This window comes from Seriola aureovittata, chromosome 8 (genome assembly GCF_021018895.1).
Source record: "Seriola aureovittata isolate HTS-2021-v1 ecotype China chromosome 8, ASM2101889v1, whole genome shotgun sequence".
In the NCBI taxonomy this organism is placed as follows: Eukaryota; Metazoa; Chordata; class Actinopteri; order Carangiformes; family Carangidae; genus Seriola; species Seriola aureovittata.
In genome coordinates this window covers 527,501-542,769 of record NC_079371.1, presented here as the reverse complement: position 1 = coordinate 542,769, position 15,269 = coordinate 527,501, and the positions used below count along the sequence as shown (strand labels likewise).

The following is a 15,269-nucleotide window of genomic DNA, read 5'->3' as shown; positions in this document are numbered from 1 at the left end:
TTCGTCCTCCTTAGGGGCCCAGGGGCAAACATTTACTGATGGGCCACTGTTGACCCACACTTAATGTGGGCAGCTTCAATATTTCCCCAGACACTCTGAGCTGAAATGATTTGTTGATTCATCAATTAGTTATTTGAGACTAAATTAATTTTAATAATCAATTAATATTATGTGAGGAACCAGCTGCTGAAGTGAGAATATTTTCATATTTACCAGTTTTCTGTGGCAGGAAATTTATTCTGTGTTTTACTGTTGGTTGGACAAAAACAAATATGTGAACTTGGGCTTCAGGGAATAACACACTGTGTATACATTCAAAAATCAATAGTGATTAAAGATAATAATTGTCAGATATATTGATGAAGATAAAGCCTCATAGAACTCACTCAGGTTTTCTGTCTGTTAATGATGGAACCAGTTTGATAAAAACACAACAACAAACAGATCAGGTCTTAAAAGAGGATTTTGGTCCTTCTACAAGACCTGGACCACAAGATGGAGGATAGAGGACCTGTTGATAGTGGACTTACAAAATTCTTTAAATTGCAATGAATAAAACTATGTAATGTGGTATAAACCTGTAATTTTGGGGGGCCCTGAGGGTCTGGGGGGCCCTTGCTCTCAAATTTCTTCATCACTTCCTTACATTAATGTTGTTGACTCCTTCAGTCCTTGTTTTTGAACCATTTTGGTCTAGTTTGAGTTAGACTGAGATGCTCTATGTGGATTCATTCATTTTTAATGATGATTTAACAGATTTTACACACAGACCGGTTCACTTTAAAAACTCTTCATGGACTCAGATCAAAGCTCAACAATAAACTAAGTGACCACACAAATAATCCATTAAAGAACTGACCTGTAGCTTCAGGAGGAAAGACTCTGTCCAACTCTGGCTCCTGGAGTTTAAGATCATAGATTTACAGGATTCCTGACTGTCAACACAAACCTCCTGAATCAGCTCAAAGCTTCACGTCATGCTCGGACATATTTCTCTCTTGATCCCGGCTGATGTTTTTACCTGCTGCCGAGCTCTCACTCTGACTGAGGGATTGGAGCTTTGGCTCAGAGCTTTACTGATTGATTCCCATCAGCTCGGCTCCAAACTTCAGTCACAGCTCCGTTTCTACGATCCTCCGCCAACACCGTCGTCATTAACTGTAATCTTTGGAGAAACTGAACATAGTTGGAAAAGTTCTGGACGGAGACTGTTTTATGTTTCATCTCAAGTTTCTTTAAATACCTCCAGTCCACCTCCTCCGGTTGTGGTCTTCAGTCCAGTTTAGAGGTTCTGCTGCTTCACTGGAGTCTTTCTGTTCTGGAGGCTTCTCCTCCACCTCATGTATCTGACAGCTGCAGTCACTGAGGTTCATGTTTTACATTCAACAGGAGATAAATATGGAGGTGAACCTTTGCCAGGGAATCTTTTCCACTGAGGATACAAATATTTTTGGGTTGAATTTCTCTCTAACTCATTTGGTCTGACCTTCCAGCCGCCGTCTGCGTCACCTTCGGTTATTACTGAGTGTTTGAGTGACTCATTTGTCCCTGGTTGAAGGTCGTCGGTGCTGTGTGCAACCTGACAGGAGAACGTGCAGTCACCGCTCAGGGCTGAAACAAGCCTCATCCTCAGTGCAGTTAATATTCTCCTAAAGAATTATTAACATTAACTATCAGACAATAAGAATCTGTGAAGGAAACTAGAGAAGAACAGAAGCAGGGTCCGTTCATTAACATGCATTTCTATTTTTAGTTATACGCCAACAAATGTAGAGAGATCAATAACCTTGTTTTCACAATCTTTTTTCCAGATTCATTTACATTTTCCTCAAGATTTATTATTATTATTATTTATTTACCATGGAAGAGACTGTCTGTCAGTCTGTTGCTCCTCCACTCAAGTTCCAACTCAAACATCTCAAACACTGTCAGATGATTGTGATGAAATGTGGTTTAGATGTTCATGTTCAACTGAGGATGAACTCTAATAATCTTTCATCTAGTGGCACCATTAGGTCACGTTTTAATTTGTCCAGTACTTTTGTTTATGAAAAAACACCTGCATTAGTAATGACGTCCTCATCGTCCTCAGCTGGACTTTGTCTGGTCAGCGTTTGATCTGGATTCAGATCTGACGGATCAGGTCAGATCTCTGTGCTGGATTTCACAAACAAACAACAGACTCAAACTTTGTTGATTTAGCTACTGCTGCAAAAATACTGACCATAAACAAACAAATAATAATTCATTTATTTTTCATCTTTGAGAACTGTGAATCATGTTGGTTACACCCAGTTTTTCCCTTAATCGAGGGTGACCAGATGTCCCTGTTTCGAGACGATGTCTCCGTCGGCGTCTAGCGTTGCGCTTGTTTTGGCCAGCAGAGAGTGCTAGCTGCTAGCTATAGCAGCTTCAGAAGTGAAGCTAAAAGAGGAAGACATTTGTTATCTTAAAATCAAGAGACGTTAGAGCTCAGAGATTCAAGCCAAATGTAATCTTTATTAGACTGTTTCTGTACAAAAAGCACTGGATCACAGAAAAAAACAAAAAAACAAAAAACATGCATCTATTTACAGCATGGCCAGAGACAGAAAAAGAAAAAACCTGGGGGTGTCGCCCCCTCCGTTTGTATTCTAAAGACATTAATTAAACATTGTGCTTTGATATACTTTGATGATATATTTTATATTTCACAAAGATGCAGTTCCTCTGCCTCTTTCACATTGAAGTAAAACATTGAAAAAAGTTCTCTGCAGTTTTTAAAACCAGGACCGTGAGAAGCAAACTTTCTACAACTGTGACAAAATCATGTTTTAGCAAGCTGTTTAAAGGTGGAGTTCAGGTGGAGGTGTGACTGTCTGCTCTGCAGGTTTCATTAGTTCAACTGAAAAAAATGGCTTCTCCCAGAGACACTGGACAGATGTTCACCCAGAGGCCGACGTGGCGGCGTCCGGGTGACGCTGTGCAGTGACTGAAGGTTTCTGTCAGTCCTGCTGGATTTGCATAAAGTCAGAAGTTTAATCTTTTCCGAACCTCAGATCCCCCCCCCCCCCACCCCCCCCCACCTCTGCTTTCTGTTTCTAAGACGTTTAGACATTCAGGTGATTTTATCCTTTTATAAGTGTTAAAGGGATGAAGGATGATTCTGGTTCTTCCAGCACAGAGTTTTTGGGAAAACAACAAAGTGCATTCATCCAAAACTATGTTTTCTCATCGTTGTCATAGTGATGAATCTGAATCTTTTTATTTCAGGGTGAGACAGTTTTCTGGTAATCATGAGAAAAAGATTTTTTTAACGCAAGCTAATTTTCTTGAAATGTCATGATACAGTTTTTTTAAAGGACCAGTCTGGAGGATTTAGAGGCACCTAGTGGTGAAGTTGCGTATCGCCCCCCCCCCCCCCCCCCCCCCCCCCCCCCTTTCCAAGTGTGTAGGAGAATCTACGGAGGCCTTCCCTCTAGAGCCAGTGTTTGGTTTGTCCGCTCTGGGCTACCGTAGAAACATGGTGGTGCAACATGGCGGCTCCGTGGAAGACGACCCCCTCCCTGTGTAGATATGAAGCGCTCATTCCAAACTAACGAAGACACAGTGATTCTTAGTTTCAGGTGATTATTATACAATAATGAAAACATGATTATGAATCTTATTTGACATTTCTGTTCATAGTTTCCTCTAAATCCTTCACACTGGTCCTTTAAGTGTGAGACTGTTTCACTGGGGAACTGATAAATGAGTTTGAATCTTGGAATTATGAAACACTTTCTCATGATTGTGAGAAATCAATAATAATAAATTAGGTTTCATGTAATTTTGACATATGAAATGCATAGTAGCCCACAGCCCACTGAGGTGAGGTGGATTTCTTGTGAATTTGGGATCCGGATCTTTAATCATAAGATTTACGAGATTCTTTTTTATGACACACTGATGCTGTAATTATGAGTTTTAATGTAATCTGAACCATAAACGTTTCATTGTAATTTCTTGTGAGATGCTAAATTATAATCATGTGATAAGGAAGTAATAATTATTTCTTTCTTACGTGAGCAAGGTGCACTTCTGTAGTAAACTCCTGGACTGTGTTGTGATCTGAAAGGCTAACCGCTAACGTAGCTTCTTCAGTTTAACATCAGTGCTATGCTAACGTTATATTACCTGGGGAACCTGAGGGACAAATATTTGGTGCAGAAAAATAAAAGTTCTCGCAGTGAAACTGGGGAACGGCTCATCAAATGAATCAAATCACAAACTCAACGGAAACGTACGATAATCGCTAAAACTTCGGCGAATGAAAACCTAAGAGAAGAGTCTGTGTTGAAGTGTGGTCAATCGTAAGGCATCAAACAGGACGTTTGTTTCTTCTAATTCGCCGAACGTCTCCACAGCGGAGTGGAAGACGAGCTCGCGTTACAGAACAGGAACACAGTTGCATAAGTAAATGATGGGGATCGTGTGTGAGGACGAGAACAGCACCATCAACAACAACACCAACATCCATGGAAGTTTCCTTGAGATCAGTGAAAACTGTGGTTTTAAAATCTGCTGCCTGTTTTTAAATCGAACAATCATTCTCACCAAGAAACACAAAGACGAGGGTCGGCTCTAATATTAAGATGGATAAAATATTATCTTCTAAACACCGAGACCAAGAGATACGCTCGGCCCAAAAGTAAGAGTGGTGGAATATTATGACATTATAAGCTTCTGAAATATAAAAATTTCACATGACAAGGATTTGTGCCGTTTTCAGAACGGCAGAAAAAACATATTGGTGCATATCGTTCTAGCTTTCATCTTTTTTTTTCTTTTTTCTTTTTTACTTTCAGCTTTTTTTCTTTTTTGCTAAGATGCATTGCTCTTATTAAGTGCCCCAACAAAAATAGTGCATTAAGAAATAACCATGATTATACATTTCACAATAATACACAAAGGACGAGAAGAACCAGGGGAAACACAAATGATGCTGTTTACAAAAAGTTAAATATCGTATCGGAAAAGCATTTTTATACAAAAGTGATGAAAGCGTTTTTTGACCACGTCATGACGTCGTGTTGTTTTTACAAAAGGGTTAATTCCTCTCACTTGTTCACTCTTTTTACAATATCTAAAAGGTATTAAGACATCAAATGTGTTTACATATATATTTGAGACTATCATTCAGGCCTAAATCACAAAAGGAACTCCCCAAAACATACTTTATAAATACATATAAAATAAGCACAATCAGAAGAATAACAAGAGAATCTGGTACCTAAATGTGATTAAAACTGCTGCAAGCTTTTTCTGCTTAAAATCTACCACTCGACACACCCGCAAAAACAAAACTATTGTACTGGATCAAAATGAGACAAAACCAAACTAAAGTGAGAAGGAAAGGAAAATGAAAAACCTCGACTTTATTCGGACAAATGTTAGTGTAACATCTGTAACATCTGCTCTTCTCTCCTCGGCAGGACGTGTGTTAATTCTCTCTTCAGCTTAGAAAATTAATGCTTTTTCCTCCTTTTTAGCGTAAGAGACAAACATGAATTAAAAGCTATGGTACAGAAAGGAAAATGCTATCAGACGTGATATTGATCAGTGGTCTTTAAAGAGTCTGGTCCTCTGGGTTTTGTGGGAGCAGGGGATTCTGGGATTTCTGATTGGAAACCCGTCAAATGTGGAAAACGTCTGACGGTTTGTCCAGGTTTGTAAAAAGGTTTGATTCTTCCTCGTTTCTGGACTCAGTCCGACTCGGGTTTAGGATCCAGCGGGAGCTTCTGATCCAGCGAGAACCAATCGAATTCGTCTTGTATCTATAACTCCAGTAAGTGGAGATTGTATTTTAGCCAGAATATAGTTCGTAGTCTGCAGCTCGCTGGTGAAGTGTTGACTGTTTTATTTCTCAGTGAAACCTTGTCACCAGTTTTCATTCTTCAATAAAGAGTTTTAACTCTACGATTAAAGGACCATCGTCTGCAGCATGAAACCAACTACAGAGGATTTCTGAACATTTTTTATCTCAAAACAAGTCAAATTAGATCTGATGAGATAAAGGTGATACTGCTTGATGCTGGGCTGGGGGGGTGTTTGGGATGTTCGGCTGAATAAAGATTTAATTTAGATAATAAATGAAATTCAGAAAAAATTCAGCTTCATGTCTCGGGTCTGGTTCCAGTCTAATACGAGGAGGTTTCAGCCGGCTCCGGTCGGACCGAGGCCGGATCAGGCCGAGTCCTGGTCTCGGTGTCAGGCCTGTGCTGAACTCCATTAAGGTAAAAAATGATTTGAAAAGTCTTTTAAACTTTAACTCATTCTAAAGCAAGTTTAAGAGTCTGTGAATTCATTTTCATTTCATCTTTCAAATAAATGGAATCCAGAATAAACAGCTGCTGAAAGATAAAAACAAAAAACATCTGAATTTCTAAACGTGATTCTTATTAAAAGGCTAAAACAAAAACAGTGGAATGGTCCTTTAATCGACTGATGGAAGCAGACTGGTCAGATGGAGTCAGGACCTGGTCCAGTGTGAGGTCACAGAAGCTCCCGGTGGCCACGCCCCCTCCCTCCCTGTCTCACAGTGGTTCAAACTGATCTGAGACCTGTTCAGTCTCCACAGAAGAACCTGTTTCATTACTCAGCACAACAAATACTCACACAGACACCTGCCCTCCCACCCTCAGGTCACACCCCTGACCTCTGACCTCTGACCTGGACGTGGAGCCGCTGCAGACGCTGTCTGTCTCAGGTGTTCCTCTAAATGATCCGAGCCGACGTCTGCAGAGGCTTCATCAGAAAAAGATGAGCGTGATGATGTCATTGTCTGATTTGAGTTTCTCCTCCGGTGGTCAGTCCGGGGTCAGACGGGGTCGGCCGGACTGAGGGATGATGGGAAGGATCATTCTCTGCTGTTGTTGTTGTTGTGGCGTTTCAGGTGGGTGGGGCCGTCGACACTGGGGTATGGGGGGCTCTGACGGGATCTGGCTGAGACTCGTCCTCACATGGGGGGCACGATGAGACCTGCCATGGCTGAATGACCAGAACAAACAGAGTCAGTCAGATTCAACTGTCGGGGGGGGGGGGCACCACCACACTGTGTATGTCCACTTGTTTTTACTGTCAATACATATTGATTAGTGTATGAACACAGGCTTCCATTGGTTCCTGCTCATTTCTTCACAGTATCAATATTAATTAACATTAATGTTGATTCAATGAACTTGTTTTAATAATAAACTACGTCAGTGGAGTCAGTGTGCAGATGTTAGACGTTTTCTTGGACCCATGTGTGAAGTCTGGATCTCTGCAGGTCAATCAACATGACGAGCCACAACATTTGATTTCTAATGGAAACCTGTAGAACTTTAAAGTCCAGAATCGACTTCCTATAACGTGCAGAGAGTTACAGAGACTTCTTCTCATTTATTACAGAATTAACATTAGTGCTTGATTTGACGACTTATTGGCCGATTGATAAACAGCCACGTTTTCATTTTTCTTTCTGTGAAAGAGTCGAAGTGAAAAGCTGCAACTTTTCAAGAACAAGCTCTTAAAGGAGCAACAAGGATAAAGACTCCATTATAAAGGCTTTACAACTACTTTATTAATTAGCTTGTTAACATTTTATCAATCATTTAGAAGCTGTTATTACACATTAGATAGAAAGGGCAACGGTGACCTGTTTCCTGCCAAATAGTGAGCCCTCCTGGGTCAGTACTGTTCAGCCTCATGTCTGTAGCTGCTGCTTCATCACGTTTGTTCAGTTTCTAACAATCAAGCAACAAATTAAAATATCGAATGACCAAATCCATTCTCTAAGGTCTCAGTAATATTGTTCCCATGAGCTGCTGTCGGCAGCTGCAAAATGAGTGTTATTGTAAACACATCATCATTTATTAATGAGTAATTCTCCTTGTACCAGTTACCAATAGTCAGATTAATGAGTAGTAAGCATTAATTTGATCTTGCATCAGTGTATGAAAACTGTGTTATAATTGTTTATATATGATTTTTAAATTAATAACCTGATTATAAACCCTTCACTAACCAATATTTCCGCCATGTTCAAGAGACAGCGACGAGTTTCCAGAGTAAAAAAGAGAGAATCTTAAACGAAGCAGCTTGACTCCAGATTCTGGGACGTTTGAAAGGTTTGACTGTTTCCTCTAAATGAGACTGAGATATCGGAGTTTGAGGAGAGGAGGATGAAAGTGTTGAACATGAATAAAAAGCTCTTAAACTTTATCCCACAAAGTGCCAGAAAGTTATGGATCAACTTTGACCTCAGCTGTTTAGAAGCAGGTCCACACAGAGACAGAGTCTTTATCATTACAGTGGCGCTGGACGTCTACGGGTCCAGACGGGACATGGACGAGGACAGCAGGGGACGGGGGTGCTGACAGGTGGGAGGGGGGGTGGGATGCTCACCCTGGAGGTTGCTGCCATTGGTGGTGGTGCAGGTGGGGGGCGGGGAGGTCTGTGGCCGCACAACAGGGGCGAAGGCGCTCTTCTGTTTGACTGCAGAAACCATATGGACAGGAGAGAATGAATAAGGGCCTATGGGAGGAAGAAGAGGAGGAGGTGAGGAAGGCGAGGGAGTGAAGGGAGGAGGGTAAACCTACGGGAGGAGGAGGAGGAGGAGGAGGTGACGAGGTAACGAGCAGGCAGACGGACAGAGGAGGTGAGTGATCGGTGGAGATGAGGCGGATCGTGCAGGAGGAGGGTGGGGGATGGGAGGATGAGGAAGAGGAGGATGAGGAGGAGGAATGGGTCCGTGCCTCAGATCGGGCCGAGGGCTGGAGGAAGAAACATGCTCCGAGCACAAACATCTGCACATCTGCACATCTGGCAAAGTTGATCCATAACTTGAAGGACTTTTCTTTTCTTATATAAAACCAACCTGATCCGACCTGAGAGCAGCAGCTTCACACACACTGTACAGGTGTGAGTGTGTGTGAGTGTGTGAGTGTGTGTGTGTGTGTGTGTGTACACTCAGGTATCTAATAACATATAATAAGGAGATCTTTAGTAAATAAACACCTGATCCTGATTAAAGGGACAGTTCAACAGTTTAGAGATTTCTCTTGTTCCATCATGAGTCAGTCAGTCAGTCAGTCAGTCAGTCAGTCAGTCAGTCAGTCAGTCAGTCAGTCAGTCAGTCAGTCTGTAGTTATCTTAGCTTAGCATAAAGACTTGAAGTCGGGGGAACAGCTAGCCCTGCTCTGTCCAAAATTCAAAAACACACCTGTGAAGAAACAGACGTGAAAATGTCAGTTTGTGTTTTAGAGGCTCCTGCTCAAACACTCGTGGATTTGATATTTTTCTGGATGTTTTTGTTGCTTTCAGGAAATTTAAACCACAAAGCAAAATAACTGAAATTTACACTGATTATATTTAAACTCTGGGTTTAATTTAATCTTCATCACTTCATTTCATAATTAAGAGACACCATTAGGTCCACTAACAAGGTGTTCTGAAGCTTTCAGTCATGGCACATGATCTTCATCATGTAGTAATTTACTTTTTTTTTCTGAACGTGCAGAAAATTTGACAAAAGTGTAAATTGCTACACAAACTGATGAAGACCATGCAAACACCTGCTAAAGGGACGTCGATGGGAAATTGTTTTGTTCATCGACATGAACTGAGAAAGTAAAACTGGACATTTTAGAGAAAAACTAAAATGACGAGTTAAAGCCTAAAAACTCTTTCATTAAGTAGCTTTTCTGGAGCTTTCAATCATCACTGGTTCTCTGCAAACTCATTCTGTTAATGAAGATCATGTGATATGACTGAAAGTTCCAGAATACCACTAAGACGTTTTAAATGTTTTGATTCTTCTCTTTTCTTTTGAATCACTTTAGAATCACATTTGACAAAATCTCAGCTGGAGGTTTATTTAGTGGCTGTTTTAGCAGCTGGAGCTTTCAGTCACATCTCTTAGTCTTCCTCAGTGGGTGGGGTTTCCCCTGTTATCATGGAAATTATCAAATTTAAATATTTTTTTGAGCATTTTTTCAGATTTGTTCTCTTGTTTCAGTTTTTTAAATGACATCAACTGAAGACGACCATGTGGTCTGATTGAAAGCTTCAAACTAGAATATGTTTGTCAACGTCAGGAAACTTTAAAACTCTGAATTCCATCATGTTCTGTTTGAATGTTATTTTCACTAAAATAATCGTTTTTACTAAAGAGATAATCCTGTTGATCAGCTGTGAAGGTCTTGGGACTTTGGACAGTCAGCTGAGCTGTTTCCCTCTGTTTCCAGACTTTATGCTAAGCTAGGCTAACTACATCCTGACTGCAGCTCTGGACTGAACGTACATGAGACTGATGCACCTGAACATCTCACTCTGCAGCGGAAAGAGAAGAAGAAAACTGCTCGTTTAAGAGCTTCCACAGAGTTTATGAAGCACAGTGTCTGTAAATGATTGGACAGCATTTGAACATGGAATTGTAAAATGAAACGGGGGAATGTAAATGTGATTTATCGCTTCATGCCAACAACTATCAGTCGGTCGTGGATCGCTGCTTCCTCCTCCTCTCATTTCCTCTTTCTTGGCTCCTACTTGTTGTTTTTCTGTTTCTTTTTCCAGCTGATATTAATGGATTCGGCCCAAAGCGTGAATGCATGAATGCATGAAGGATGCGGTGAGGATGTTAGTGAGGTTAGTGGGGGGGGGGGGGGGGTGATGAGGAGGAGGACGGACAGGGGGACAGTCAGAGGAGGGAGGAGGTGAACAATGCAATGCGGTGTTCAGTCCACACACACGCACACACACACCCACACACACACACACACACACACACACACACACACACACACACACACACACACACACACACACACACACACACACACACACCCACACCCTCGGCGGCGGGAAACTGTAGCTCAGCCAGGCGAGATGTGAGCCCACCTTTTGTTTAGTCGCCAGGGACGACAACATCACCTGGCACGGAGATGCATTTTGAGCTCGCTACCTTCTAAACGAGTCTCGCTGAGACTCGCTGAGCTCTTTGATACAGAAGCCAAAACAATGGAGCGCTCCCCGCGGGCGAGTTTAGACTTTACCGGCCTCCAAAACACACCTGCGCCTTCCAAGCAGCAGCTCCGACTCCAGGCATGTTAATCAGAGCCCGGTGTGAAGTTTCAACAGGGCCGACTGAAAACTACTGAAGCGTCGACTCGTCTCCTGCAGCGGGAAGCGCTTCACTTTTATTCACTCTTATTATTCTGCACACCAGAGCTGCAGCTGTTGAAGACCTGCTCGTCTGAGAACCTCCACAAACGCAGGAAACAACGACTCCACATCTCACACACAACAGGAAGTCAGACACGCGTGATCAGTGTCTTGTACTCCAGCTCTCAATATAACACGCCGGGTATCGAACCTCAGCATTAACTTAAAGAAACACTGTTTTCATCAGACCCTCAAGGTACACTTACTATCCTTTTAACAGCTCTCAGAGATCAATGAACCCTTGGTATTATAATAAAGCCTGACTGAGGCTGCCTGGCCCGACAGGTTGGACCTGGTACAGAACCAGAACAAACAGAAAATGTTCGTAGCTGTTGAGAACAGTTGAGATCAACAGATCAAGGTTCACTTACTAGGCTTTTTTCAAAAGCTTTCGGCCACATCAATGTTCCGCCTTTCTTCATTGTTTTGTATTTTATTTATTGAAGCACAAACTCAAATCAAAAATGTGAAAAACGTTTCGGCTGCTTTCAGTAAATACACTTCATTTAACTGTTCAAGATGCCGGCCATGAACCACAACAGCTCAAGTCCAGCTGGAACCAGCTGTCTGTCCTCTGTCTCCTGTCATCTGTTGCTACCCAATAAAGGCAGGAGATGGTTCTCTTCAACTGCTTTCAGCACTTTTACTTCAACTAAAACTTCAGCTGACTGCACTGGATGACTGACACATAAACTGCTTTCATCACATACCTTTCAACCGACACCTCAACACTTCAACTGACACTTGAAATGCTTTCAGTGCTTTCACTGACACTTCAATTCCCTTCAGTGTTTACAAATCAACTGCTTTCATCGCTTACACCTCAACTGCCCCTTCAGTTCCTTTCAGTGTGTCAACTTACATTTCAGCTCACTGCAGTGATCAACCTTCAACTGACACATCAACTGCTTTCATCACATACCCTTCAACCGACACCTCAACACCACACTGATACTTGAAACACTTTCAGTACTTAAGTAAATTCAATGGTTCACTTTCAGCTGACACATCAACTACTTTCATCACTTCCACCTTAACTGACACTTCAACCTTTTGCAGTGCACACACATCAACCGAAACTGAAGTAAAATGCAGTGATCAACCCTCAACTCACACATCAACTGCTTTCATCACTTACACCTTAACTGACACCTCAGTTCTTTTCAGTGCTTACACTTCAACTGAAGTTTCATCTCACTGTAGTGATAAACCTTCAACCAACATCTCAACACTTCAACTGATATTTGAAACGCTTCCAGTGCTTTGACTGACACTTCAATTCCCTTCGATGTTTACACATCAACTGCTTCCACTGCAAAAATTCAACACTTCAATCTTTTTCAGTGCATTAAAATGCAGTGATCAACCCTCAACCTACACATCAACTGCTTTCATCGTTTACACATTAACTGACACCTCAGTTCCTTTCAGTGCCTAGTTTTAGCTCACTGCAGTGATCAACCTTCACCTGACACATCAACTGCTTTCATCAATTAAACTTACACTGACACTCCAACCTCTTTCAGTGCACACATATCAACTGAAACTGCAGTAAAGTACAGCATCAACCCTCAATTTACACATCAACTGCTTTCATTGCTCAAACTCTTAACAACTCAAGTCTTTCAGCGCTCACACTGACACTCCATCTCCCTTCAGTGTTTAAACTTCAGCTGAATGTAGAGATACTTTCAACTGACACATCTACTGCTTTCATCAACTGCTTAAAATGAACCGTTCCTCCCTTCAGCGCTCTATCTGACACTTCAACTGCCTAAGTGCTTAAACATTGAAACAGTAAATTCTGGAACATTTTGTAATCGAGAGTTTGAAGGTGACGCTTCAGATTGCAGGTGGAGCGCTTCGTCTCTCAGATCGATCAGGTTGGTGTTTATTTAAATTAGAAGTGACTCACTTGCGTAAGCAGAGTTGGCGGTGGAGCCGTTGAGGAAGCTGGGGGATCCTGGTACGCCCAGGTTGGTCATACCCGCCGCTCCGTATCCGTTCATGGTGGACGTGATGGTGTTGTAGTTGGACTGCTGAGGCGTGGAGCTCGGCACGTAGCCGCGAGGAGACACGCTGTTCGAGTTGCGGGAGTAACCTGAGAGGAGGAGAGAGGCGAGCGTCAGAGTTCTTCTTCACGTGTTTATACACCAACTGTTTCCTGGACCGGACGACCTTAAACACAACCTGCAGTTAGTGGAAGGAAGACGTAAATAAACACTGTGAAGAAGGTTTTCCACTTTGTGATGCGTATGTGACGTTAATCAGACTTTCAGTCCGACTGTTAATTTCCTGATGAATCAACATTGTTCCATAAAATGTAAAAAAATAGAAAAAGTGACACCATGAAACATCCAGTTTTATCAGAAGCTGATTAATGTCAGAGAAGAAGAAGAAGTTCTGATTCCTCCTGTTGATCCTGGACATTAAAACATGGACGACTGACGAGGTTTAAGTGAAACACGATCACAGATCAGATCTGAGCTCAGAGGAGTGTCACTGTTCGTGTGTGTGTGTGTGTGTGTGTGTGTTCCTCTATGTCTGACCTCCTCGTCGTGACCTCAGCGGTGACATCATCACACCTGTCATTGCTGTTCGCCTGATACTGACTGCTGAACTCCCCACAGGCAAGTCTGCCATTCATTTACCTTAAACCACCCCCCCCCCACCCCACTGATTGACCATCCTCCGAGATGCGTTGAATACCGATGTTCCCAGCAGCACTCAACCTGACCTTTGACCCTCTCATGAGGCTCCCGAGTTCCCACCGACGTCAGCCGAGCTCACTGAGCAGAGCCAACAGTGTGCCAAGTAGCACATTACAGCCCCCCCCCCACCAAAAAACCCCTCCCCCTACACTCTTCCACTTTCCCCCACTTCCTGGTTCGGGCCAACGCAATTCCCAGCAGGAGTGGCTGATGGAGCGCTGCCCGGGGACGAGGGCGAGGAGAGGCGGCGATGGGAAACACATGTGGAGGAGAACAGTGCAGGGAGCGGTCGAGAGCTGCAGCACGTCACAGAACACACTCAATGGATTGTTCTTCAATAAACAAAAGAATTTCTGAACAAATGGACCCAGAACTCGGTCCTGTTTGTTCTGGTGTGTTCCCGCTCCCGTCCCCGTCAGCGGCGGCGTGGGAAGCAGAGCTGATGCAGATCACTTCCTTCGACCTCACACTCAAATGGAAACATGTGTTTCTGAGCAGAGGCTGATTCTCACTGCGACAGAGACTCCGTTCAGTCTGACGGAGGAAGCTGTCAGAGATCAGCTGACGTCCTGCAGGTGGGGCGGGTCCTCAGCTGCGTCACTGACCCCCCCTCAAAGAGTCAGATCATCCACAGGTGTCAGGACGAGTCACATGACGGTTTCTCTGAGTCCAACAAACAAACGCCACAGCTGGACTGAAACCACTGCACAGACTACTCTACACATCTGGTCACATGACCTCTTCTCACTGAGTGACACAAACACATCTGGATCTGGATTTGATTCCTCGCAGGTAAAATAATCCACACTCAACGTTCACGTCCTGACTTCTTGTTCTGCAGCTTTCAGCCGCACACCATGACCTTCCTCTGAGTTATTTCTACCCACTGACACTTGAACTGCTTTCATTACCAGTTCAGTGTTTTCTCTTGTTGCACGTCACCTCAGTGATGATCTCCCTCCGCTCTCCATCAGCTGTTCGTACTTAGGGCACGTGACGCCACCCGACCCCTGAAAGAGGCTCAGGGATTTGGTTGAAAGCTCTGGATCACATCGAGTTTAGAAAGTTTTTCCATCATTAATAAAAGTGTATTTCACTGCACACACGTGTTTATTTCCTCTTCATACTAATAATAATAATAATAATTATTATGATAATAATCTTAATTAACATCTTTTACACTCAGGTCCCACAGTCGTCTACAGAGGAGCTCATGTAAACAGTTTAAAGCTCCGCCCAGCCTCCTCCTCCTCCTCCTCCTCCTCATCTGTCAGAGTGAAGACACAAAGACAAGCTCCAGAGGATGAAGACTGGAGTAAGGCCCCGGGTCTCTTC

At 42.9% G+C, this 15,269-nt stretch overlaps 1 protein-coding gene across 7 annotated transcripts in view; it reads right to left on the bottom strand.

Moving 5' to 3' along the window:
* Window positions 1–3,406: 3,406 nt before the first annotated feature.
* Window positions 3,407–15,269, bottom strand: part of LOC130173384 (transcription factor COE3-like) — a 160,539-nt gene continuing 148,676 nt past the window's right edge. For 4 of the 7 annotated variants that reach the window (XM_056382622.1, XM_056382621.1, XM_056382618.1 and 1 more), the window contains 3 exons: window positions 13,139–13,324; window positions 8,407–8,535; window positions 3,407–7,008 (listed from right to left, as the gene is read on the bottom strand). In XM_056382622.1, coding sequence (XP_056238597.1) covers window positions 6,977–7,008; window positions 8,407–8,535; window positions 13,139–13,324 — 347 coding nt within the window. In that variant the 3' untranslated portion in view covers window positions 3,407–6,976. The remainder of the gene's footprint in view (window positions 7,009–8,406; window positions 8,536–13,138; window positions 13,325–15,269) is intronic. The other 3 variants (XM_056382620.1, XM_056382624.1, XM_056382623.1) reach the window with 2 other exon arrangements.